The following is a 25674-nucleotide window of genomic DNA, read 5'->3' as shown; positions in this document are numbered from 1 at the left end:
CCAAGTGGATCCCAGTCTGAGCTACACTCCTGGGTTCTGTGTTCCCAGGGTGCAAGACCTTGCACTTCTCTACACTGAACTTCTTGTTAGGCCACTTCTCCAGTCTGTCTAAGTCATCCTGGAGGGGTAGCTCTCCCTTTTGGAGTGACAGCCTCACCACTCATCTTGGTGTCATCAGTGAACTTGATCAGGGTGCTCTTGATGCCAACATCCAGGTCACTTATGAAGGTGTTAAGCAGCATCAGGCCCAGTATTGATCCCTGAGGGATTCCACTTGTAACCTGTTACCATTTGGAGGAGAAACTATTTACTATCAGCCTCTGGGTACCATCTGTCAGCCAGTCCCACACGCACCACACAGATCACTTGTCAAGAAGTATAAATACAACCACAATCTTCTCTTTCAGAGTCCCTAGCATTGATATGGCAATGCTCTTCCTAGGAGTGGTAGCAAAAAGGTTTCCCAGTACAATTGCCCTCATTTATGAGTGGAGCTTGGAGGCTGACACCTCAACTGTAAATTCTATGAAAGGAATACAGATAAGCTGCTTTAGTCCTCTCTGTGGGGCCATAAATCTATCGTGAAGCTGTGATATTTCCTGAAGACTAATGTGAGGAATGAGAGAGTACAGCACACTTTGAAAATCTGATGCCAAGATAGACTGTTATTATCTGCACAGCCATTTCTCCCTACTTAAGGATATAGAAGGCAGCTCTTAAAAGCAGGAAGCTGACACCCACCTAATTGGATCGTAAATAATCAGTCTGCCTGAAATTTCTTGTGGATAATTCTGTGACAGAGGTGACTTTGTTTTCTCTATGAAGCATTTGAGTAATTATCTGACATCAATGAATATGGCAGTTTTTTGTAAGTGATCATATATCCAATGTGAGCTGAAATAAAAATGTGTTTATCCCACATTGCCGTGATAGCAAATACAAGTTTATGTCTATAGGTTTTTTAAGAAATTTTGATTTTTTAAAATTATTTTGTTGGATTCATGAACTTGAGTATTTTTAGATAGCAGAGCACAGAATATTGGGAGAATAGCTGTTAAAAAAAAGGATCCATAAATAGGCTGGATAGCCAGCTTTGAAGATGTTCTAACTGATAAAAATGTATACTGAAATTTTGGAGTGAGGAGAATGTTTGTCCAAGGGTTATGAAAAATAGAGGTGAGCTGATATTAGGGAACCTCAGTTCCTGGGAGGGAACACTGTTATATACTTTCTGTAACATTTAAAGTAAGATACTGTCATTCATAGGCTTATGCAGTCATTTCAACAGTAAGCTAGGCTGAATTTAAATAAGAAATTATGAAACTTAATAAAGCACAACATAATATAGAATTTAACAGTTTATGAAACTCACACAAGGTGTGATGGAAGTTAAAAAGAATGTCCTTTAGCAGTGCAATTAGAAAACATGAGAGGTAATTAAGTTTACACACCACAATTCAGTTTTGAATCTAATATTTCCTGCATTTATGTGCACCACTTGCCTCAAAATGATGAACTTTTAGGAAGGTATTATGTGACAAATAATAATCTTAGGGGATTTATTCAGAAAACACAAGTGAAACCAGGAAAGAACATGAGTGAGTGGTTGGCACATTAGAATGTTGTCCTTATTTAACATCTGAAACATCTACATTTGTTGCTAAGTGTAAACACTATTTTGGACATTGAAATGTAAGGTTTGGGCATTTTTTACAAACATTCACTTGTCTTATTTTACCAAAAATTGTGTGTATGTCATATTTGGAACAGTGTGATGGAACTTCCTTTTTTGCTTTCTGTATTTCATAAAAAATCCCACAAGTACTCCCACAAAAAAATCCAGATCATAGAAAAACTTACTGACAATTCACTTACCAGAAAGGTTTTTGATCACTTTTTTAATCTTCACAAAAACATAATGTGTGGTAACAGAAAAGCCTACGTGCAGTTTGTTTCGTCTGAAATCTCTTGTTCTGCCTGTTCTATACAAAGCAGAGAACAGAGTAGAAAAATTAGAAATTTCTTGAGAAACTTTACCTTATGTATGTATGTATTCACACATACATATGTAGAAATAGTCTTATTTCAGATTGTGCATATCCATACATATTTTTATAACATGTGAGCAATTAAAAAACCTAATATTCCCTACTGAAATTCTGCATAAATAAGCAATGGATTTTAAGAAGTGTTGGTTAATATTATTTGAAGTGCACAGAATAATTTCAGTAAGTTAAACCAGTCTGCCATTCTAAAAGAAGCATTTTCTTTACCTCTTAAGAATAAAAGTTAATTTAGAAAATGCCTAGGGTAAAAGTGGAGAAAAGTTTTAGCACATATATAGTAAGTGTATGAGCTATAGTAATGTTACAATACTAAATTTTGTGGTCCACTTCAGTCTCTTTACTTCACATCTACTGATACATTTTTGTCATTGTTTGTTTAAATTAATCTTCTGCTTAACAAAGTTTCATTGGACAAATGTCACAGTTGTGATTTCTCCAAGTGCTGTGACTGGATTAACATTATGCAATGAATTCTTCAGGTCAAAAGATACAAGCAGCAAAGGTCAAAGATTAATAATACTACATGAGATCTTTCCTATGGAAGTCAAGTCAGCACTAGCAGCATTACCTTATCTCCTCGGGCATTCAATGCAAGTTAATTAGGAAACATTCACCATCAGTACCTATAATCGAAGTCTTTTCTTCTTTTATTTCTAGAGAAGGCCCCTAGGCTCTAACTAAAATAGCTGAGTTGCTACACAGTCATGACAATAAATAAAAAGCTGGAGAGGTGTGGTCAAATTCTCTAGTGAACTAGTGAATTTTTCCAGTATGTTAAAGAAATTCCTGGCAACTGAATAATTGGGGATTATACAGCTCTGTAATGCTGCCAAAGCAAAATCTGAGGGGTAAAAAAATCATGGTATATAGAACATACACATCTCTCTCTCTCCCTCTCTCTCTATATATATGTATTGAGAAAGGTGATTTTTAAAACTGATGCTGCCATTGGGACACTTCTTACTTTGGAAGGGACTTCTGTTGTTAGATCCTGAAGTTGGAGATGGAAAGAAAAGAGGAAAATGATTGAGTTAATGGAATACACAACGATGATGTGCATGGTAATCTGGGATTCAAAGTTAGATGTGCCACTCCAGTGCTAAAGAATAAAAACATGGATCTATCTGACTCAGAGGGGATAGTTACTAACCATGACCACAGGTAGAAAAGCATGCAAGGAAAATACATCTTCGAATCAACCACTTTGGGACTGGCAAATATCTCACTTGGTGTTACTTATCAATACATTAAGACATTTAACCTCATTCATGCAGTTTATGCCTCTTTCTGTAGTTAATGAAAGAGCAGTTGCACTTCCAGGAACCATCCCATCCTAGGAGAAGTATCTCAGCTGTTGAGATCAATCACCACGTGTATTCTGTGCATCTGAATGCCTTGACTGGTGATAGTACATATAAACTCTACCCTTAGAAATGCTGTTTTTCCCAAAGCAATACTTTGTGTGAAGGAAGGAATTCTTTCCATTTCTGTGTTAGATGAAAACAATGGGGGGTCAAAGAGAGATTTTACTACTATGAAATGTCATTAAATAACAGAGGTATATAGCTATTCCTGCTTCATGAAATAATTACGACTTATAAAGAAAAATCTAAAAGAATCTAGCTGAAATCTAAAAAAAAACCCAAAACCCAACAAAAAAGCAAAAAACCAAACATGAGTGGTACAGTATTTCAATAGGAATTTAGAAAAAAAAAAAAATCAAACTGTTTTCCATTAAAATGTGAACTTGTGTTGCCAAATCTTGCCAGAATTGGTGCCCTGAACTACCTGTCTTCATGTATGTCAAGGAACCAAGAGTGAATAGAAATTCCTGAAGAATCTGAGGTCAGTTGGTTGTCTCAGGATATACCTATTCTGCATGGAGAGTACAAGAGTTCAGTATAAGGCTCATTTGTAGGAGGTATTTTACATAATAGATTAATATTATGTATTTAGGAAAAGGGAGATAAGGTTGCTGTGCACTTTTCAGCCACCTTGGAGAGAGAAGTCCTTGAGTTTCATCTAGGACCTTGAAAATACCCATCCCCCAGTCTTCCCTGGAAATGCCAGAGTCCCCAGGCACTTAGCAACTATGCAAGATCAGCCTGGAAGTGCTCTCTGGTTTTGCAGCTGAAGTTGTGAATCTGAAATCATTTCACATATATAGAGAAAAAATGAGATCAACCTTTTGGTAGTGTTGAGCTAGTAATGAGGAGCCCGCAATTGGATTCCAACAGTAGCAGAGGAACCTGTAATTTTATTCTAACAGTACCAGCATTGCCTTGCTGGTGTGCAACAACTTTGATACAAAATGCTTAATCCTCACAACAAGGTTTGCAGTCCAAGTTGTGTTCTCCGTAGTCAAATGTTTTGATTGCTGGGCTAGTGATTTGGACACTTTCTTACTCTGTTTTGTATTGTGAGCGAATTTTAAACCCTCAGTTTGTAATCACATTAGGAAACCAGGAGAGAAGAGGTGTGATGCATGCAATGCTGGAAGTTTGCAGCTAAGTGGAGAATGATTTTATTTTTTTTTTCATTTTTTCTTCAAGTTTTTTGTCAGCGCTGCCTTTTGTGGTGATTTTAATTCCATGCTACTGTATTTAGTGTTGCCATGAGAGCACACAGCCTTACAGCCAGTCTGACAAACAGTCCTTTTGCCTTAGTGGAATTGTTGAAGCCTCATGCTGCTCACAGCAGGAAGTACATTAAATTCATTTGTTCCACTTCATTCACCTTGGATGGGCCAGTAGCCATTCAGACTACTTCTTAACATTTTTACACTGAGGCTGGAAAAGCACTATATACATACATGTATATATATATATATATATATATATGAAGTATTATGTTGGATTAATCTTATTTTCATTTAGCAGCTTAGTAACTAGGAGTATAGTCTAACCTTATTATCTAAGCTTCTTGAACAAGTAAGGACATTTAACCATGACCTCCAGACAATAATTTGTCATAACTATTTCAGATGGCTCCTTTACAAGAGAGGGTTTAGCTGATGGAGCAGCATTCTATAGTTTCACTACTACAGGTTTATAAATGTTTAGCTTACTGATGCATTTTTGCAGATGTATGTGAATTATAGTAGTATTTCTAGGATAGTGTGGAAATATAGAAAATAGGTTTTGCATTTTATACACAATACACATAGAATAGTTGATTAGCAAAAGGTACAAAATCATACAAACTGTAGAAAATTGATACTTTCTGTTAAATCTAGAATGAGTTAAATGAGATTATGTTCTTACATGTCTGATGCTGTTTTCCAGAGCCTAATGGATCTCTCAAGAGATCCATAGAAAATCTTTCTCTCTCTTCTCTTCCTGTAGCATGTTATATTTTTAATGCTTTAGTCTTTGTACTACAGATGTTGGATTTATTATAGACTTTTTGAAATTTAATTAATTCCTAGGAAACCATTTGTTCTCGATTGCTGGCAATTGTGGGGAGTAAATTTAGTATCCTGGTGAGTGTTTTGTGTGTTTAAGATTTGGATAATCAACTTGTGTAGGCAGCTTGCTGCGTTCAATTTTCCTAAGGTTTCTTCAAATCATTTTGCTTCTGTAGTTCCTTAGACTTCACCATTTTGCTCACAAGTATTCAAAGATCCAAGGGGTACTGAACAAGTGAGGAACTAAAGTACTCCATTAGGCTTTACTGACATTGATTCTCATTTTGAACATGTAAATCATCAAAGGGTTAATTCAGTTTGCTTAATTAACATTACTGTCTATGAGGCAACTCTTTTTCCTCCCTCATGAATGGAGTCAGAGATCCAAAGGAACTTTTTACCAGGGCTTGTAGTGACAGGGCAAGAGAAAACACTTTTAAATTTAGATTGCACATAAGGCAGAAATCTTTTATGATGAAGGTGGTAAGGCAATGGAAGGAGTTGCCCAAAGGAGTTGTGGATTCCCCATCACTAGAAGTGTTCAATATCAGGTTGGGTGGGGCTTTGTGTAACCTGTTCCAGTGAAAGATGTCTTTGCCTATTGGCAGGGGTGTGGAGTAGATACTGGGGAAACCACAACTCCTCTGGGCAGGGAATTCAGTGGAAACTGCAGCTGGAGAGAAAACATAATTGTTATCACTATGAATTTGGGCTTTAAAATCCTAGGGTCATGATTTAAGTGGATGATGTTACAGATATTATAAAGAAAACATTCATAGAATGATCTATTGCAATTTTGTGGTTACATTTCTTGATATGAGTGATGTGAGAAGCACAGTTTGGGAGAGAAACATTGAAAATATTCTTCAGAGAAAACTTCTGGTTTTGCAAATATGCTTATTACACTCAGACCTTTTAGACAGACTGATTTTTTTTTTTTTTTGCAAGACCCAGTAGTAAATGAATTACTCAATTAAAATGTGGAAAACATCCTGATTTCTAAAGTGCTGCTCAGCTGCTTCTCCCATTTGTGTTTGTAGGAGTCTCATTTGGTATCTCACCTATGAATCACTGACTGGGAGCTCCTTCATGCTTGGTCTCCCTGTGAGGTACCTCATGTGTGGTATATATATAAATACTGCTGCCAAGCCTTCCCATTTATCTGCTTGCCTCTGTTTCATCAGTTTGTTGAGAATTTGTTACTGGTGCCATTTCCTGGGCCTCTTACATGAAAATAATTTCATTCTCTTTAAAAACAGAAGACGTAGGAGCTTCTGGTTGGTTTCATGCTCTGTGGGAGGTCTAGCCAGCAGGAAAGCAATATGTGAAAGTCAGGTGGTTGCTGCAGGCAATAGCATCATGTTTGGCTGTCTCCCCAAATTCTGAAGTGTTTGTTTTTTCGGCTATTAGTCTTTATATTTTTATTTATTGCCTGTAAATGAGGCAATTATCTGCATTATGGAACAACTTGAACAAGTAATTGGAGCTTGATGTAATAGGAAAAATCTTTTGCCTCTGTCTTCTTAATCTGAACATAGGAAAAGCTTCTCTGACACCTGTGATAGTTGCAGGTCTGTAGGTTATGTCCTATGAGTGCATGCAATGATCCTAACAATACTACTTCAACTAGTAAATATTTTTATGTATATTTTAGTTCATTTATGTATTAAGTCAGTATTTTGGAAAGATAACAGTGTTTATCAGCAAATCAATAAGAGTAAATAAATTGCTTCGAAGAGGCCACATGGAGTAGTCAACCTCACACATTAGCCTTTCTCCTGAAATGCTTGTTAAAGCTGGGAGGCAGCTGAAGACTTCATTGCCAGTGGTACACAAGAGTTAAGTAATTGTTGAAAAATTCATCTTTTTAAAGGTACACATGTTGAGTGAGTTGAGTGCAGCATGGCTTCATGCACTCACATGTCTCTGCTCTCTGTGATTAAGCCACACACTGTAGCTCATCTAGTTCTTACTGAACATTCATGAACTGCAACCTGATATTCATCAAAATCAGAATTGGCTCAGCTCTTTGGGCTGCAAAGTAAACTGCATGCTGTTCTTGCAGCAGAGATTATTCCAACAAGAGAAGAAAAGAGTGGGTGAGCAGAGATGGGTTATCCCTTACTGCAACCCTCATTATTGCAACTAGGCTTGTACTCCCTTTACTGTGCCACTTTGCCCACATTTGATTTATTTTATTATCATGAAGCAGAGAGATTAGATGTGCATCCCAGGCCTGCCAGGCGAGTGCCGCTTGTGATGGTGCTGTGTGGAGAGACTGATGCATGAATGTACTTTAGCATAAAGGGCAAGTTAAAATGTAAATGTCTTTACTGAATGAGTATGTATCATGAATCAGTTAAAAGTGAATAATACATGATGGTGTCTATCACAGATATTGATCTTGATTCACAATATGTTACTCTACTGAAATCACTAGGTTAAATTGCCTAAAATGAGAATAATTTTACAATGAATCAGTCTGGTCAATGTATATCATTGCCTCTGTAAAACAAAATTACGTGCTTTTCTAACAAAATAGAATTGAATTTGCTAAATTTTTCATTAACTGAAGTCTGTCCTTTTACCTGCTGTAAAATTTGCAGTATCTTTTAAAGAATCATTATAAATTGCTTGACAGAAATTTGCTTTTGAAACGAATGGAAATGACATTATTTGCTTGAGATAATCTGTGTGGCAGTGTGGCTGCAATTTGTAATTTACTTGTAATTTACTTTTTGATTGCAAAAGTTATGACAACAGTGCTAAGAAAATGAAAGCTGTTAAGATTACAACATATGAATTTGAAAAGTAATCTGTTTTGACCACATCAAATAAAAAGCTATTGGCATTTGCACAATAGGTACCTGCTCCAGAACTGAGCTCTGACTGTAGTCTTGACCCCTGCTTCTACAGCATTCAGCAAAAATAAATGACTTGGCAAATTAAATTCATTGTGCTAAATGCAAGCTCAGTTGCTTGCATAGCTTCAAGTATGTGTAAATATCTGTAGAATGGTGCTACATAGTTTCACATGTTAAAGTCTGCTTTGAGAATATAATAGAAACTTTGTTTTAATGAGACAGTTTTTTGAGTTTTTCTGAGGTTTTCTTTTGCTGTCATTAACATGTATATATGAGAGAGATGATAAAATTGACTTTTATTACTATTAAAATGTAAATACCCTTTCCTTCTCAAATCTAATGGGACTCTTATTCTTAACTGCTCAGCTCACCCACTTCACATTCAGAGAGATGAAGTCTCTTGTGTTTAGTGTGGATTCACCATCTCAGTCATTTAACGTGAGCTGTGACACTGAAATAGAAGTAAGCATTTTCCAGGGACATAAACATTGTCTGCATATGAGTCTGATGAGGTCCAGAGGAAATATGGCCATGTTTTTCTTTACAAGAACATGCTGGTTCAAAACACTGGTACAAAACACTGCTTTGTACCTTCCACACTACCATGACAGGTACCTGCTTGCTCTGGTAACTCGTAATATTCACATCATAGCCTTGTTTCTACTGTGCATGGAAAGAAGGCAAAAGCTTTCAGGGATGAATGGTTTAACACTACTAGAAAAAATGTAGCATGAGTTCAGTTATAATCACTGTGTCTCCTCATTGCAATATTTAAATAAGTCAGTGTCAGGTCCTGTTTTCTTGCATTCTCCCTGGAAGTGTTCAAAGCCAGGTTGGATGGGCTTTGAGAAACCTGGTCTAGGGGAGGTGTCTCTGCCCATGGCAGAGGGGTTGGAATTTGATCATCTTTAAGGCCCCTTCCAAACCAAACTACTTCGTGATCCTATTATTTCTCTCCTACTGAGAATATCTACATATATATACATGAAGCTCTCAGTGTAAGCACATATTACTGAAATCACTTTCATGATAAGGCTTATGGAGGTGTCAGAACAGAAGGGTCTCTTGCATTTGCCCTACCTATCCTGCCTTACATATTGTTTGCTCTGTCAGGCAAAGATATTGTGGCACTTTGCGTGTCTTGCAACTAAGCCATTCTTTCACTGTGTCTCTCTAAAGCAGATTGTGAGAGAATAGCTTAAAAAAAAAAAAAAAAAAAAAAAAGTGTCCATGGAAATAAATATTTTTGTAATATGTTATTGATTTTCTGATATACATTCATAAACCTATTTCTAACAGCATAAGAAGTGTGTTTGTTTTCCTGCTTGATGACTGAGTACTTGCATAGTTGCTATATGCTGCTGACTGCTTAAATGCAAAGGCAAGACAAAGATTTCACTTTTATGCCAAGAAACCTAGGACTAAAGCTCCTAACCTTTCTCCTCTGATTATTGTAACTTCACACCAGTGAAATCTGTGGGTCTGAACAAAAAAGAAAAAACCTCTTAAAAACTCCTTTCTCTTATTTCTGCAAGAGGAACCATTAAATTTGCAGTGCTCTCTCTCCAGAGTGATTACTAGATTAAAGACCTGCTGTAAGTGAGCCTGCAGTCATTGAGCAGAGTGTTTTCCAGCCATGACCTGAGGAAAACAATGCTTTCCCTGTTAGTACCTTGGCTTTGCTGCTTCCCCTGGGGAGCTACTAACACAGCTTACAGGAAATGAACTTCCAAAACATTTGTAAGGATTTGTTTCCTAGGATGGGTAACCATGCAGAATGTGTCTTTCATTGAAAATACATGCCTCAAAAGTGTGAAAATCTCACTCTGGAGTAGAAGGCTGGCTAACTGAGGGGTTAGGCATCTTTATGTTTGGCTGTGACCACAGGAAGAAACAAGGCAGGAGAACTCTTTTTCAGCAGTAAAGCAAGAATTATGCTTCAAAAAAAAAAAAAAAAAAAACCAAAAACAAACCAAAAACCAAAACAACAACATAATTTTCTTTAACATTTTCTATCAAGTTAAAGTTCTCTGTATAGTCAGTGAGTCTAAGGGAGTGCCTCCAGATGTCCTCAGGTTTTACTTACTGTAGTGAGTGAACTATTCCACCTCTTTCTGTGTGCTCATTATGCTTGGAAACTGACTGGAATTGCCTGTCCTTGGTCTCACAAACAGTTAGAGAGCCAACTGTGGATGTGACTGTCTTTAAATGCATAAAATGAGGTGGAGCCAAGTCCAAATCTAACTTTGGAACTACCAGGACATCAGTACAGAGAGAATGGGATAATAAAACAGGTTAGACAGGATAGCGTTAAACCTAAAAAATGCTTGTTAAAGAAATTATATGTATTACATTTTATACTATTTTAACTACTTTAATCTCACTATTGGCACATTAATAATCATTTGGTCTTAGTAGACATTCTGCATTTTTAAACCCTAGAAGCTCAATGAGCCTTTGTCCATCTTGAGAATTTTAGATCACTGTGTGTCTGAAAAGGAACATTTCATTGCACCTTTAGTATCCAGTTCTGTTGTGTCAGGGGAAGTTTAGGTTAGATATTAGAAAGAATTTCTTTACAGAGAGGGTGATCAGGCATTGGAATGGGCTGCCCAGGGAAGTAGTGGATTCTCCATCCCTGGAGATATTTAAAAAGAGACTGGATGTGGCACTCAGTGCCATGGTCTAGCAACCGCAACGGTGGTTCAAGGGTTGGACTCGATGATCTCTGAGGTCCCTTCCAACCCAGCCAATTCTATGATTCTATGATTCTGGAATATCCCTGTAAGTAGAATCCTCATGAAAGTTAGTAGTATTTATACAGGGAGGTCCAGGAAGGGTCTCCTATTCACTTACTAAAAATGTTATAAATAACAGCTTCACAGCCACAAATGTAACTATTGACAACCCACTCTCTATAGGCAAATAATGTAACACTGATGTGTGTTTATCTGTGCACACAAACACACACATTAAAATACACATAATGTTGAATAAATATTTAAAAGGTGGAACTGAAAACCTTTTCATTTACCAAAGCTTGATATTTGCCAAATTTATCTTGCATTCTGATGATGCTAAAATAGGTCTATGAATCTGCACTACTATTTGGTAAATGTATTCAGTTCCATCAATTTGTTACAACCCATTATTTTAGTCTTAGCAGAAAAGTAAAGAGGCAGCTGCATTTTTGGAGTGTTTTAATATTTCATTTGTGGAATATTAAGGGGTTCTGCTTGTTTGCTTCATTTTAATGATTTATTTTGTCAGCTCTGAAATACAAGAAAAGTCTTGAAACCAGAAGAAAAAATACTTCTTTATAAAACTTCTAATTTATAAAATTTATATATGCAATTCCAAAATTCTTAGAAACTTCTGCGTTCTCAGATAAAATTTTGGCTTGGTAATAAATGAGTAACTATTTCTCATTACTTCTGGATACATATAATTAAAATCCTATTTGAACTTGTTCAGCTTTTAATAAAATTAAGTGAATCATCTGCAACTGAGAACACTGTTGCCGTGTGCTGTGTAGTCAGTCAGCTTGTCCTCAAGTACTTCAGGAAAAGGCTTGATATTTTGTCTCTGTGATTATCCTACAGGCCTCTCCAAAAACTTCCTATGACAAGGTCTTCACAATATTTGCCTTTATTGAACTCAGTTGTAGTCAAAAGCAGATTCTTCAGTTCCAAAACATTTTTCCCTCTGTAGCAGTCATAGCTTTTGCAATGCAGGCTTAAGAAAATTTGGCTTAATAGTGGAAATGATGGGCCCATCTTCCACTCATCATTAGAAGGGGTTTAGGTTTCCTCCTTTGGGTTAGTTGTAGCTTTTCTGTATGCTAGGCATAGCTCTGTAGAACCATAAATTTTTCCAGTAATTTCCTTTGAATTTTTTTCTATTTTTTCAGTGCTTGATGAAGGGGAAATATTTGTAATGCCACTGGTAAAGCACTGGTTAATTGCTATGATCTTTGTCGACCTCATTTGAGTTGTCCATATGTTTTATGGTATTTTCCAAGTATATTTGTGATATTGTAACGTCACGATGATAATAAATTCTCAGTAGGCAACATAAGAAAATTGTAGTGAAATAGAATCTGTGTAGGTCTTCAAATTCCATCTCAAGCACTGGTGAAGGTAGGTGTGATTTCTGCTGTGCAATGGGAGAACTGAGGCACTGGCTCTTTGTGCTCACTCTTACATGTTTGAAAGAGGAATGGAAGGAATAACAAAGGAGAGCTTTTATACATCCAGGATTAATCTGGGCTATGTCCTTAGTCCTATTTATTTCGTGAAATTGCTGTGGGTAGAAAAACTGAAAAATGGAGGGGAAAAGCGAGGATAAAAATTGTATCTGTTAAGGGGGATTACACTTAGCCTCCCTTACTTTTGGTCTTCTTTCATAGAAACTTTGGAACTTAAATATTAAGATAAAAGACTTGTCGTGTTCCAGTTTACATGAAATAAGATGGATTTTTGCTTTAAATGCTAGATGTGAGGGAAATAAAATTAAGTGTTTGCCACTTTGGTTACTTGGAAAACATATGCAAAAGTATCTCCAGTTATGTATCGTGTTCCAGTCTGGTTTTAGCAGCAGGAATATGAGAATGTTCAAGTTAAGGTTTCATTATCTATATTCACCTTTCTTTGTAACAAAGTGAAAAATGCAAGGAATTTTCTGACTTGTACACAGGACCCAGCTCAAAAAAATTAAATGAGATAACACATTTATTTTTGCATACAGATTCATATCTGCCGACAGAGAAAGGTGAAAATGTAAGAGTGAATAAAGAGCAAAGCATTGATGTAATAATTGGTCTCCCAAAACAGGCAAACCAATGCTTGAGAGGAAGCAAAATACCCCTAGGAAAAAAATTCTAAACCTTAAAAAAAAAGCTTTATTTTACTTACTGAGAAGAGTGAATTGCTCTCCATCATCTAATAAGGGTTTCATGCTCTCTTGTTACCTTCAATATAATGTCAAGAAACTTTTATGACTGTATGGACATTAATTCTCTTTCACCAGAACCAGCATTCTACTTTGGCAATGATGAATACTATGTTGATGAGAGTGCTGGCTATGTGGAGGTTCGTGTCTGGAGGACTGGAACTGATCTCTCTAAAGCTGCTTCTGTTACAGTGAGGTCTCGCAAGTGTGAATCAATGACTGCAGAGGGTAAGTTACTGTTTTGCTCTAGTTTTATAATACATCTCAACAACAAATGCTAGCACACTTGATCTTGATATAGATTCAGCTACATAAGATGAAATTTATGTGTATTTTTCATGTAGCATATCTTCTTAGTTATAGAATGTCTCTTAAAGAAACAGGAGTAGGAGAACTGAAGTTCAGTGCTAAGATAAATGCCTTCAGATAGTAATTTAAAACATTAGCCCACAAAGGCAGCTGGTTACTCCCTCAACAGCATACTTAGGCATAGATTTATAATTGCTGGCAGTGTGCAGAGTTTACTCCTCTGATTTTTACTGTAGACACTGAAAAATTATTATCTAGTATCCTGTTCAGCAAGAGGATTGCTACAGCTGTGTGGTTCAGTGAAGCTTTGACAGACCTTCCTCTGCAGAATCAAGTGTTAGTGTACTCTTTCTATTTTTTTCCACAAACCATAATGTTTAAAACTAAGACATCCATATAAACACAGCATGAAAATTGTATTAGGTGCTCATCCTGAGTGTAACAAGACTGTAGTTTTATCTTCTCAAAACATTTGCAGTGACACAAAGCTGTGTAAAACTTTACTGCTGTTTCCAGAATACCTTAAACACATTTATCATACATACACTGTAAACATCGTATTTCAGCTGCTTATTTTCCCCCCCAAAATTAGCATTTAACTTAGTCCTTAACTAAAGTCCTAGATACTTTTTCTACTTCGGTTTGAAGATACAGTGTCATGTTTCAGTCACTAAGTATCTTGTTTCATTTGCTTCATTCTCATCGGTTTGTTATGGCTTGTCTTGCTTTGCTTAAAACAAAACATAATGTAGAAACATGCCAAACAGAGAGTAGTCTGTCTTTAATAGTAAGGTGCCAGACCCCACCTTACATGATCTGAGCCAAATTTGTTTCATTTCGTTTCCACTCACGCTATTTTACACCATTTCTGTGAACAGCAGAATTTCCTCACAGTCATCTCACCAGCCTTTTCTCCCTCCCTTAGTAGTAGTAGTCTCAAAACTTCCAACTTTGTTAGGGAGTAATATGAAGTTTCTTTCCAAAAGATTTTATTTCATCTCCAGAGTCTCTCTCAAAGTTTTATGCTTCATTTCATTTCTCACAACAAATGTTATTAGTTTTAATGGAATAACTTAGTTTATAATAAAACACAATCAGCACTGTTTTGTGGCTTGTATCATTAAACAAGAAGTGACAATATCAATTTGTCTTCATATTAATTGACTGCCAAAATGCAGCAAATTTTAAAATTATATTCAGAAAATAGGTTTGCCTAAAATTAACTTTGTAATGGTATTTATTTTTTTTTAATTGCATGTTATTCTGTTTATGAATTTGATTTTTCTTTTAATCTCCTTTTAATTGGTAGCTGGAGTAGATTATGTAGGTATCAGTCGCAATTTGGATTTTTCCCCTGGAGTCAATATGCAGACATTTCGTGTGGTAATTCTGGATGACCTTGGACAGCCAGTGTTAGAAGGAACTGAGAAGTTTGAGCTTGTGCTAAGGATGCCCATGAATGCTGCCCTTGGAGAACCCAGCAAGGCCACCATCTTCATTAATGACTCAGTCTCTGATTGTGAGTAAGAATTTTTTGTACCTTTTCAGATTTATGCATGAGATGGATGACTGCAGTAAATTGGAAATAGTGGAAAGAAGATATGGTAACTTTTGTGATTATACTTTATACATGCTTTTTATGTTTTTCTGCCCAGTGCCTAAGATGCAGTTTAAAGAATCTGTATATGTAGGCAATGAAAATGATGGACAGATTTCTGCCATGATATACAGGAGTGGGGATATCCGATATACATCCACTGTGAGATGCTATACAAGGCAAGGTTCAGCTCAGGTAATGATGGACTTTGAAGAGCGTCCTAATACTGACAGTTCCATCATCACATTCCTTCCTGGTAAGCTCTTGATCTTATTTTAGAAGCCTTTAGTCTACTATGTTTTGGTTTGCTTTGCTAAAAAGAGTGCTCTGGAAAACCAAGCACGGGGGATAGAGTGCACACAGATGGTGTCTGATTTTGCTTCACTTCTCATCTAAAGGGATAATCAATATCAGCTTCTTCACCTACCTTCACATAGGTCCCTCCTGAGTCCCAGTCTTTTTGATGAATGGTAGCAAAAGCAGGTTCAGAGTAACACATTAAGAGGCATACTGTCAGAAAGGAAACTTCAAAAGCTCTGCTTTTCGTTAGGCTGATTTTGGGTAAATACATTTTACTTGCTCCAAAATGAATAATAGGCCTTTCAACAGGTGTATTAATGCCAATTTATCTTTGGGTGTTTTATCCAGGGAGGCTTTCCTAAGGTAGTTCATCAGTATCATGTACTTAATATCTCATACCAGAGATGAAACACAAATAAATTGGAAGTTACTGCCTTGAAAGAACACTGTCTGATTCCCTCTGTTTATGCAGAAGATATTTTAATCTTTTAGACTTTCATGTTTACACACACATAGTATTTTTTACAAGCCCTAAACAAGTTCTGTCATCAGTATGAAATCTTTGGTATGCCCTTATCACAGAAATTGAAAGCTTCATATTTCTATAGGCATGTATCACACTTGTCATGTAAAGCAAGTTGTTCAGTCTGTATTTAAGCCTGGCCTCAAGTTTTAGCACTGTCAGGTACTGCATGCCTTTGCCAATGTTTTTGTGCAAGCAGGAAAGAGAGCCCCATTTGTTAGGATTAATGGATCTGGGCCCCTTAGGAAGTGACTTTCCTCTTTTTTTTTTTTTTTTTTTTTTTTTTAAGTGTCACCCTGCCATTTATTTCTCCATGAAGTAGCAAAGAGGTCTTCTTGGGTCATATCTTGTTTTCATAAGTTTCCTAGGCCTGTTTAAGATTATGTAGCTTCAGTTTTTACATTTCCCATGCTGCAGAGAAGGGATGCCATCCAGAGGGCCTTGACAGGCCCAAAAAGTGGACTCATGCAAAATGCATGAAATGCAACAAGCTGCCAATGTGTGCTTGCAGCCCAGAAAGCCAACTGAGTCCTGGGTTGCACCAAAAGAAGCACAGACAGACAGTCCAGGGAGGAGATTCTCCGCCTCTGCTCTGCTCTTGTGGTACCCCACCTGGAGCACTGTGTCCAGTTTTGGAGTCCCAAGCATAAGAAGGACATAGAACTCCTTGAGCATGTCCAGTGGAGAGCCACTAAAATGATCAGAGGGCTGGAGCACCTCCCCTTTGAAGACAGGATGAGGAAGATGGAGACTGAGGTGACTTTATTGTGACTTTCCAGTATCAGAAGGGGGCCTACAAGAAAGCTGAGAGCTTTTTACACAAGTGTTTAGTGAGAGGATAAGGAGCAATGTTTTCAAACTTGAAGAGGAGAGATTTAGGTTAGACATTAGGAAAATATTCTTTCCTGGGAGGGCTGTTAGAAGCTGGAACAGGTTGCCCAGGGACTGTTGTGTCTGCTTCCTTCCTGGAAGTGTGCAAGGCCAGGTTGGACAGGGCCTTGAGCAACCTGATCTAGCAGGAGGTGTCTGTGCCCATGCAAGGAGGTTGGAATTAGATTATCTTCAAGATCCCTTCCAACATTATCCATTCTATTGTATGATTCTAAGATAAAACAAAAGAAACTATACATGTGAAGTGGCTATATCAAATAGAAACTTTTCTTCTTAGAGAAGTCCCAAAATAGGATATTTCACCAATGCAGTGAGCTACCATAAAAAGGTAATGATTAGCACTTCTGCTTCCACTATTGTCATGACTCATTAACTCATAGATTGTGAAGGTGGATGCCTTGGCCAGCAGAAGCAGTCTGTGGTTCTTTGAGCTTGGGAGAACTGCTTTAATAGAGAAAGAACACCTAAGTTCTGCATGATATTACCTTCAGAATGATTGCAGGTGAAACCGAGAAGCCTTGCAAACTGGTGCTTGTGGATGATACTTTCCATGAAGAAGAGGAAGAACTACGTCTTGTTCTTGGCACTCCAAGAAGTGATTCTTCCTTTGGTGCCTCTGTTGGTGAACAAAATGAGACCCTGATAAAGATTCGGGATGATGCAGACAGTAAGAAATTATTTTGTTGTTACTGGCTTTTGAAAGCTTGTTTGTGTGATCTAAATACATTTTTCTTCTTATTATAGAGTCTATTATTAAGTTTGGTGAGACCAAATTTAGTGTGAGTGAGCCAAAGAACACAAAGCAAGTAGCAGTTGTAAAAATCCCAGTGCTTCGTCTGGGAGACACTTCCAAGGTTTCTGTCGTGAGAGTTCATACAAAGGATGGATCTGCTACTTCTGGAGAAGACTATCACCCTATATCAGAAGGTAAGATCATTCAGATGATTATCATACCCTTCTCTTTATATTTATTCATGACAGTAACATAATGTTCGGAAAAAATCAAATAACTTTATGAATAAAATACTTTGCACCCACATCCATAAATACATTTTGCTATTCAAAATCATTATGAACATGATCCCATGGGGTATGCAAGAGCCATATTGCTTTTGGAATACTAGGTATCAGTGATGACATTTACAAAAGAACTGTTACTCCTTTGAAAACATCTGTAGCTCAAGTAACTGTGGAAGAAATGTGTGAGTGCCACCTTCATAGCATTTGCAAAGTGTAATAACATTACTCTGCAGAAGCATCTACTCCCAGGATATGGTTGTGTAAGATTTCAAGCAACTCATGAAGTTAATGGCTTTTGGTCTATGTAGGAATGAATGTCTACTTCTGTTTACTTTTCTACTTTCATAATAATTAAGTGTTCTTTCTATATCTCTGCAATTCACTTCCCACTACTCCTCACTAGTAATGAATGAGGATAGAACTTGTGCAACAGAATGAGAAATTTCTTAGCTGATAAACTTCTTTCCATTGATAGCCCACCCACGTGGTTGAGCGAATTACAAACAGACTTTGTATCACTATGGAATTTTTTTCTTCTGAAGTTTATGACAATACATGATATTAATGTCTGCATTAAGGTTAGTCATTCATTGTTGGAGTGTTCACAGTTTATAGTTTTGAGTAAACTAGTTTGGTTTCTAGTACCTCTAGAAGATAAGACTTACATGTGAATATCCAGCAACAACATTAAGCCATCTCCAAATTCTGTAGAAAAAGAGGCATTTCTCACAAGTGATACTTGAAGAGAAAAATTTTGAGCACTAAGAAAATTATCATCCCAGGTCTTGCTAATTCCAGTTAATTTGACATTCTTGAAAAAAGAAATGTAGTAGAAATGCACCTAGTATTTTACTATCACTCTCATGCATTCCATATACAAATGTTCAACAGTTTCTGTGCTCCTGCTTCCTTTAATAGTTAACACACACAGGAATCACAGAACTCTTCTAACTGTGTCTGATAAGACTGAGCTTACAACAATCACCTCAGAAACTTTTTCAGAGGCAATGCTTTTCAAAATACAATGCCATTTTGCATAACTCTACCTTTTTGCCTTAATTTTGATATGTATCTTTGTATTAAAATGCACTGACAATACTTTTTACTTAGAATCTTAGCATTTATGTATTGATTAGTCCCAGATCGTTTTCAAAATACTAAGTTCAATTAGGCTATATCCTGGTGTTTAAAAATCTGTTTTGATTATGATAATGCCTCATTTTCAGTGATTTCTGCATGTCCACTGCTACTCGTTATTTTTATCATCAAGTAGGTTTAAATAAATGTATGAACATCTGTAATTGGAAAAGTGTATATTAGCTGCCATCTTTCATGGCTGGTCTTAGAATTACAGTTTTTTTATGAACAGCAGATTTATTCTTGAGTGTCTCGTTATGATTTTAGAAATTGAGTTTAAGGAGGGTGAAAAACAGCATTTTGTGGAGATTGAAGTTCTTTTTGATGAAGTAAGGGAGATGAGAGAAGCCTTCACTGTTCACCTGAAGCCCGATGAGAACATGGTCGCAGAAATACAGGTAAGAAACTCATGCAAAGTCCTCAAGACTAAAATCTGAAAAACAGACCATCTTGCTTTCTGTCTCCTATTTTAAGCTTTATATGCACCATCTTGGACAAAGTACACATCTTACACATCTTACACAGTAGCACCTACCCAAAACAGTTTGTTGCAAAGGTGAAAAGGTTCTTGGGATCTGAGACATGGAGCACTTACATAGAACTAAAATCTTCAAGGTATCATTTCAGGCACGTGCTCTTCATAGAATCAGTCCTGAAAACTGATGTTCTCTTGGAAACAGTGGCTGGCAATACAATATAATCTGTGAGCTGTAAAAAGAGCTGACAGGTGAAATACAACTCCTGGCAAAACCATGTGTCACAGTTTAACATGACTGCTGGCAATATTATTTTTGTTGTGTGAATTGTAGTAGCTACACATTCTTGTTATTTAGTATTGTATCATGCATACTTTCATTATAAACATTGTATTCCACCGATTCTGCATAAAATGTTCTTCAAACTCTTTGGCCCCTTCATCAGTATCACACCATATATCCTGTGACTCCAGGTAGCCTGGCAGCCAAAACACATCCTTTGCTGATGACAAATGCCCCATTTCCATCAGACATTAAAGCATACTGTGCACTTTAGAGTTCTACCAGGATACTAAAGTCCTTCAACAAGGCTGAGACAGAAGTTTAAAGGATGTGGTCTCTTCATTGTTCTGAAAAGAAAAAGTGCATTTTAGCCCTTACTTTTGTAGTCTGCAATATACTTCCCAGTGTCTTAACCTTTCCTCAATAACTCATCCAGCTGTGGTTTTAGAAATTATTTTGGGTTATTGTTTCCAAGGCTAGACATCTTCTGATCAAGGTCCAGCTTGTATCTTCATGTTTATTTAAATGTTCACAGAGAACTTTTCTGCCTTTTCATTGTCAGACAGCCAAGGCCATTGTTTACATTGAGGAAATTAACAGCATGGCAGATGTCACCTTTCCCTCTGTCCCTCAAGTTGCCTCCCTTTTGATATATGATGATACTTCTAGAGCCAAAGACAGAACCAGTCCCATAGCTGGCTATCCTGTTATCTGTATCACAGTAAGTATATCTGTGGAAAGATGAAACAAAATCAGTATCAGAATGTTGTTCAAAGAAACAATTGGATTTTAGGCACTTAATATTCAGTCCACATGGTTGTGAGTCACACATCATTTTAAGCTAGAATTGTCCTAAGAGGTTATCTAATTTGTCTGGATAGTAAATCAATTTTCAGGAGGACGTAAAGTGTAGAAAGACGTTTCAATTGTTCAGAATAGTTCAACACTCATACAATATCTATGATTGCATGACCTTACTATTTCCTGTATTGTCTTGCCTTAATTTGCAGAATTAAAATCACTGGAGACAGCGGATAAGCCATTGTTTTCAATGAGTGTTGTAGACTTTGTTGAAGTACTGCCACTGTTCATTATGCACAGGAATGAGTCATGTATTGAATGGTTCTTCTAAATACAAAACAAAAGAAATCTTGAAATAGAAAGCATATTTGCAGAATTATATCAAAGGGTGAAATTCCAACTAAAGTAGCATGTGAAAGTGTAGTTTGTGCCTTCATAATTGTGTTCAGTTTTCACCCATAAACCATAATTTAAAATATTATTTTTATTTCAGTAAGTATAATTAGACACTCCTTTTATATCTACCATAGCAATGCTAAAAGCATCATCACTGTCAAAATAAGATAATTTCTGAAGAGATTTACTGGGGTCATCAGTTCCACATTGCTGAACTTTGTGACTCTTGATAAATTAAAATTCCTTTGCCATGAAGCAAATTTTTGCTATATCTGCTTTGTTCTGCAGGCTTGCAATCCTAAATATGAAGACTTTGAAAAGACTGGTTCGATTTGTGCCAGTGAGAACATCAATAATACCCTGACACAGTACCGCTGGCTTGTCAGTGCACCCACTGGTCCTGATGGGGTGACTAGCCCCATGAAAGAGGTTGACTTTGATACCTTTTTCACTTCCTCCAAGATGATTACACTTGATTCCATTTACTTTCAAGCTGGTTCTCGTGTCCAGTGTGCAGCTCGTGCTGTGAATTCAGATGGGAATGAAGGTCTTGAGCTCATGAGCCCCATTGTAACTATAAGCACGTCAGAAGGTAAGATATCATCACTTACTGCAAAACCCCCAGAACTCTTCTGGATCCCTATTTCCATCCTAACAATATCTGATGACATGATCACATGTTATAACATTACGCTCTCAGTTTTATTTCTGCTGTTCATAGAATTGGTGCAAACACTCTTTGTGTAATGAAATTATTTTCACCGTTGCCAGCTCTCCACATCTTTAGATAATTATCATCATAGCAAACTTTTATGTTCAGAACAGTATATGATGTGCATTAGAAATAACAAAACATACTCTATGGTGACCTCTGTTGAATTCAATTGTAGTAGTGTTGGAGTACAATCTCAGCTCCTATTAGACATTGGAGAATTCACCTGGGAGTTCTATTATGCTCTGCCTATCCAGAAGAAAGTCTTCATTTGGCACTTCAGCCTCACTGTACACCTAAAAATAAGTTTCTTCCTTGATTAAGGACTAAAACAATGGCTGTCTAATAACAAGGCATTGACAATTTTTTTAATGGTTGAGATGTTCAGAATATTCATCCTTCTTCTCTCACTGATATTCTGTCTTTCTCTGGTTCTCTGAACCCAACCAGTACTAAACTGGTGCAGCATTCTCTCAGCCAGCAGAGTTACTGTAGTTACTGTAGTCCATCTCCTTTGCCCAGCCAGCTCTTTTCATGAAGCTCATACTGAATTATGATGGGAAGCAGAAGTGGAGAACTGATATGCTCACAAATACAGTCTGATAGCACATGCTGCTGTGTTTTAGCAAACACATATACTTTTTTTTTTTAATATATGGAGAATGAGTAATTATTAGCAAGCAAAGTAAATTACAAAACATTGGATTTTTTTTGCATACTTTGTGCGAGGCTTGATAATGCACAAAGTTAATTGCTGCTTCTGCAGCTACATTAACTTTTTTCAGACAAATTAGAAAATTACATGATTATGTAATATAATTTTCATTTCCTTGTCCTTTCCAAATAAATATTGAAATTTAAAAATTCTGTATGTGATGTCCCTACCCACACAGGTGGTTAGAACTGGATGAAATTTAAGGTCCCTTCCAACTCTAGCCATTCTATGATTCTATATTCTGGTAAGGGCTTTCAGGAGCTTAATAAATGGAATATCTGTTTGTCTGTGTCCTTTATTCCACATTTGGACAGTAGGTTCAAGTCACCTTTGGTTGTGCTAAAGGAATTGTACATTGTAAAGAGTCTTCTGTCTTAGGGTATTGGCTACTGGGTGCAGTGTAGTGCTTGTTAGAGGCAGACAACCTTGTGCTGGGTGAGCTAGTTTCATTATGTGAAGCGGAATGGCTATTTTAGTGTTACAGTGCATCATTTGGAATGCACTTGATAAATTAGGAGGGCTAATTAGCTCAGGCTCAGGATTGAATTGTCATGCATATGTTACTTCCAGGACCCAAGCTAACTTGTAATGTGGAAGCCAGCAAAGCTGGATGTCATGTACAACATAAGGGAAATTGTTCAATGCTAGTTTGAAAGAAGTGCAGTGATCAAAGAAACCTGCCAAATCCTTACTATTTTCATCTTTGAGGCTATTTGACCTTCAGTACGTAGAACAAAATTTCAAAAGTAAGTCAGATTGTGCAAAAAATTTATGTAGCCTCTTTAGCACATCTTACTTGCAATTGAGAAAAAGATGACAAAACAATCATGTGCAGAAGTGAATTTTTTCCTGATTCCAGAAGATTCCAACTTGTAGCTGATGAGGCCCACCAGAACCTCTGGGTTCTCCAAGATGAGAGCCCTGCCTCCTCATTTCTGTAATCTCTCAAAAATTATCCAAGAGCAGAACATAGACAAAGGGAATTATTCTGGTTTGCCACTTCTGATGGTTTCTTTCTTAGAGGACATTGTGATCCTTTGTGGTAATATGCCGTGATTCTTGTGGCCAGAGTGCAGACACTTCTGATTGAACCGTGCAAGTGGAAGTTGCATATATCTCAGATTATGTGATTACACACCTAATCTTCTGATATTATAAGCAAGGACTAATACTGGATAAGGTTGAACTAATGCTGGAATGGGTTCTCAAAAGAAGTTACAGATTCTCCATCCCCGGATAAGTGCAAAACTCAACCTAAAAAGTCCATGAGAAACCTACTAGAAGTTTGAAGCTGACTCTGCTTTAAGCATGACATTTCTAAAGAACCTTTCCAACTAAAATTTGCTTATGGCATGATTATTCTAATTACATTTTAATCACTAATGGAACAGGAGGTTCATAGAGTCCCATGAAGGCATATATAGGTCCACAACCAAATCCAGTGCCAAAACCAACTGGACCCTGATCAGGTATCCTCTGTAAATCTATGGAAATATTTAAAGAGGTGTGTGGAATTAAAGTGTATACCTCCGAGGGCTTTCGTAAGAAAGTATGGCACTTCACACCTAACTCTGCAACTGTGGTTGACAGATCCAACTGCAAAGGTACAGGTGCAGTATCATCACCTGGTTTTGAAAATACAACCCAGCTGATCAAATAATAATTTCTGTTTGAATTCTCTTTTGCATAAATTTCTGTTTAAACCTCTGGTAAATGCTGCCCAAAGCACTTATCTCTCATTCCAAAAAATTCTCCTTGTCTTGGAAGCTTATATAGTGGAAGAATATGTGTCTAAAAGTCAAGTATAGGGAAGTATAGATAATTTACTGTGGGAATAAAGTTGCTTTCTGTTTTTTTTTCCACTAGGTCTTTGTCAGCCTCGTGTGTCAGGAGTAGTTGGAGCAGAACCATTCTCTGCCAAACTGCGCTACACTGGCCCAGAAGATCCTGATTATACCAGTCTCATCAAACTGACAGTCACAATGCCCCATATTGATGGTAGGATAAAAACAGCTGTGGAGATGAGATAATTCATACAAAGAGCTGTTATTTGAGCTGTTGTATTGGTCATGTTATTTTAAATACCAGATTCATTATATAATCTTTTAATTTGTGGGACCAGTGAGAAATGTGATGTGCACACAAGTTCAGTGCAACAGCTTGTTGTTGCAAACAGGTGCACAAGATATTGTATTGCTACATGGACTTTGATGCAAAGATTAAATATTCCACATTAATTGCATAGCTTACATAAATTGGGCTAGACCTGCCCTTCATAATACACCTTGGAAGTCCATAAAGCTATACCAAGGAAGAATATATTTATTAAAAAGTATAAAGCCATTTAATTACTATCTGCTTCAGAAAAAAAATTTTTAAATCCTGTTTGAAAAATATCTTGTAAATTTAGAAATATTTTATTTGGCATTTTGTAGTATAGAGGCATACTTATTGTGGATAGCATTCTCATACACACTTAGCGTATCATCTCTCTATAAAAAATATAGAAGCAGTGCATAACATGCTTATTTTCATTCAAACTTCAGCTAAATTAAGCAGCTCTGAGCACTGAAATTTAGTGATAATGATAGAAACCTATGTTTTTCAGGCATGCTACCTGTTATTTCTACAAGAGAGCTCTCCAACTTTGAGCTGACACTAAGCCCTGATGGAACTAGAGTTGGAAACCACAAATGCTCCAACCTATTGGATTACACAGAAGTGAAGACCCACCATGGTTTCTTGACTGATGCTACCAAAAACCCAGATGTGATTGGAGAAACGATTCCCTACCAGTACAGCCCAACCATTAGAGGCTTCAACACCCTGCGCTTCTACCGCAATCTGAACCTGGAAGCTTGTCTGTGGGAGTTTGTGAGCTACTATGACATGTCTGAGCTCCTCACGGATTGTGGAGGCACCATTGGGACAGATGGACAGGTACAAAACTGTATCTGATTTTGCATTGTATACTTAAGCTGAAGGATTTACCTTCAGCTATGCTAGAAATAAGTGGTTTTAGAATTAATTTGCTTGAAAAGTGTTGGTTTCTTATTGAAAAAAATAAGCTTCCCTGAAGGCTAGCTTATTTCTTAAAGCTGTCAGTGTCCATTAAGTACCATAAGGTTGTGTCTGAACATCTTGTCAAGTTGAAATTAAGAAAATAGTTTAGTTTGCATTAAAATTGCTACAGTGTTCTCCTATTTTAGGACATTAGTATGTTCTCCAG

General features: G+C 36.9%; 1 protein-coding gene across 1 annotated transcript in view; it reads left to right on the top strand.

Moving 5' to 3' along the window:
- The window catches only part of FREM2 (FRAS1 related extracellular matrix 2), a 122986-nt gene that overhangs the window by 76618 nt on the left and 20694 nt on the right, over positions 1 to 25674 (top strand). The window contains exons 7-16 of the mRNA XM_030456810.1: positions 13365 to 13514; positions 14905 to 15114; positions 15251 to 15448; positions 17409 to 17573; positions 17651 to 17833; positions 19331 to 19461; positions 20384 to 20542; positions 21307 to 21610; positions 24312 to 24443; positions 25054 to 25385. Of these exons, the coding sequence (XP_030312670.1) occupies positions 13365 to 13514; positions 14905 to 15114; positions 15251 to 15448; positions 17409 to 17573; positions 17651 to 17833; positions 19331 to 19461; positions 20384 to 20542; positions 21307 to 21610; positions 24312 to 24443; positions 25054 to 25385 (1964 nt within the window). The remainder of the gene's footprint in view (positions 1 to 13364; positions 13515 to 14904; positions 15115 to 15250; positions 15449 to 17408; positions 17574 to 17650; positions 17834 to 19330; positions 19462 to 20383; positions 20543 to 21306; positions 21611 to 24311; positions 24444 to 25053; positions 25386 to 25674) is intronic.

This window comes from Calypte anna, chromosome 1 (assembly GCF_003957555.1).
Source record: "Calypte anna isolate BGI_N300 chromosome 1, bCalAnn1_v1.p, whole genome shotgun sequence".
NCBI lineage: Eukaryota > Metazoa > Chordata > Aves > Apodiformes > Trochilidae > Calypte > Calypte anna.
This window is presented reverse-complemented; position numbering and strand designations above follow the sequence as displayed.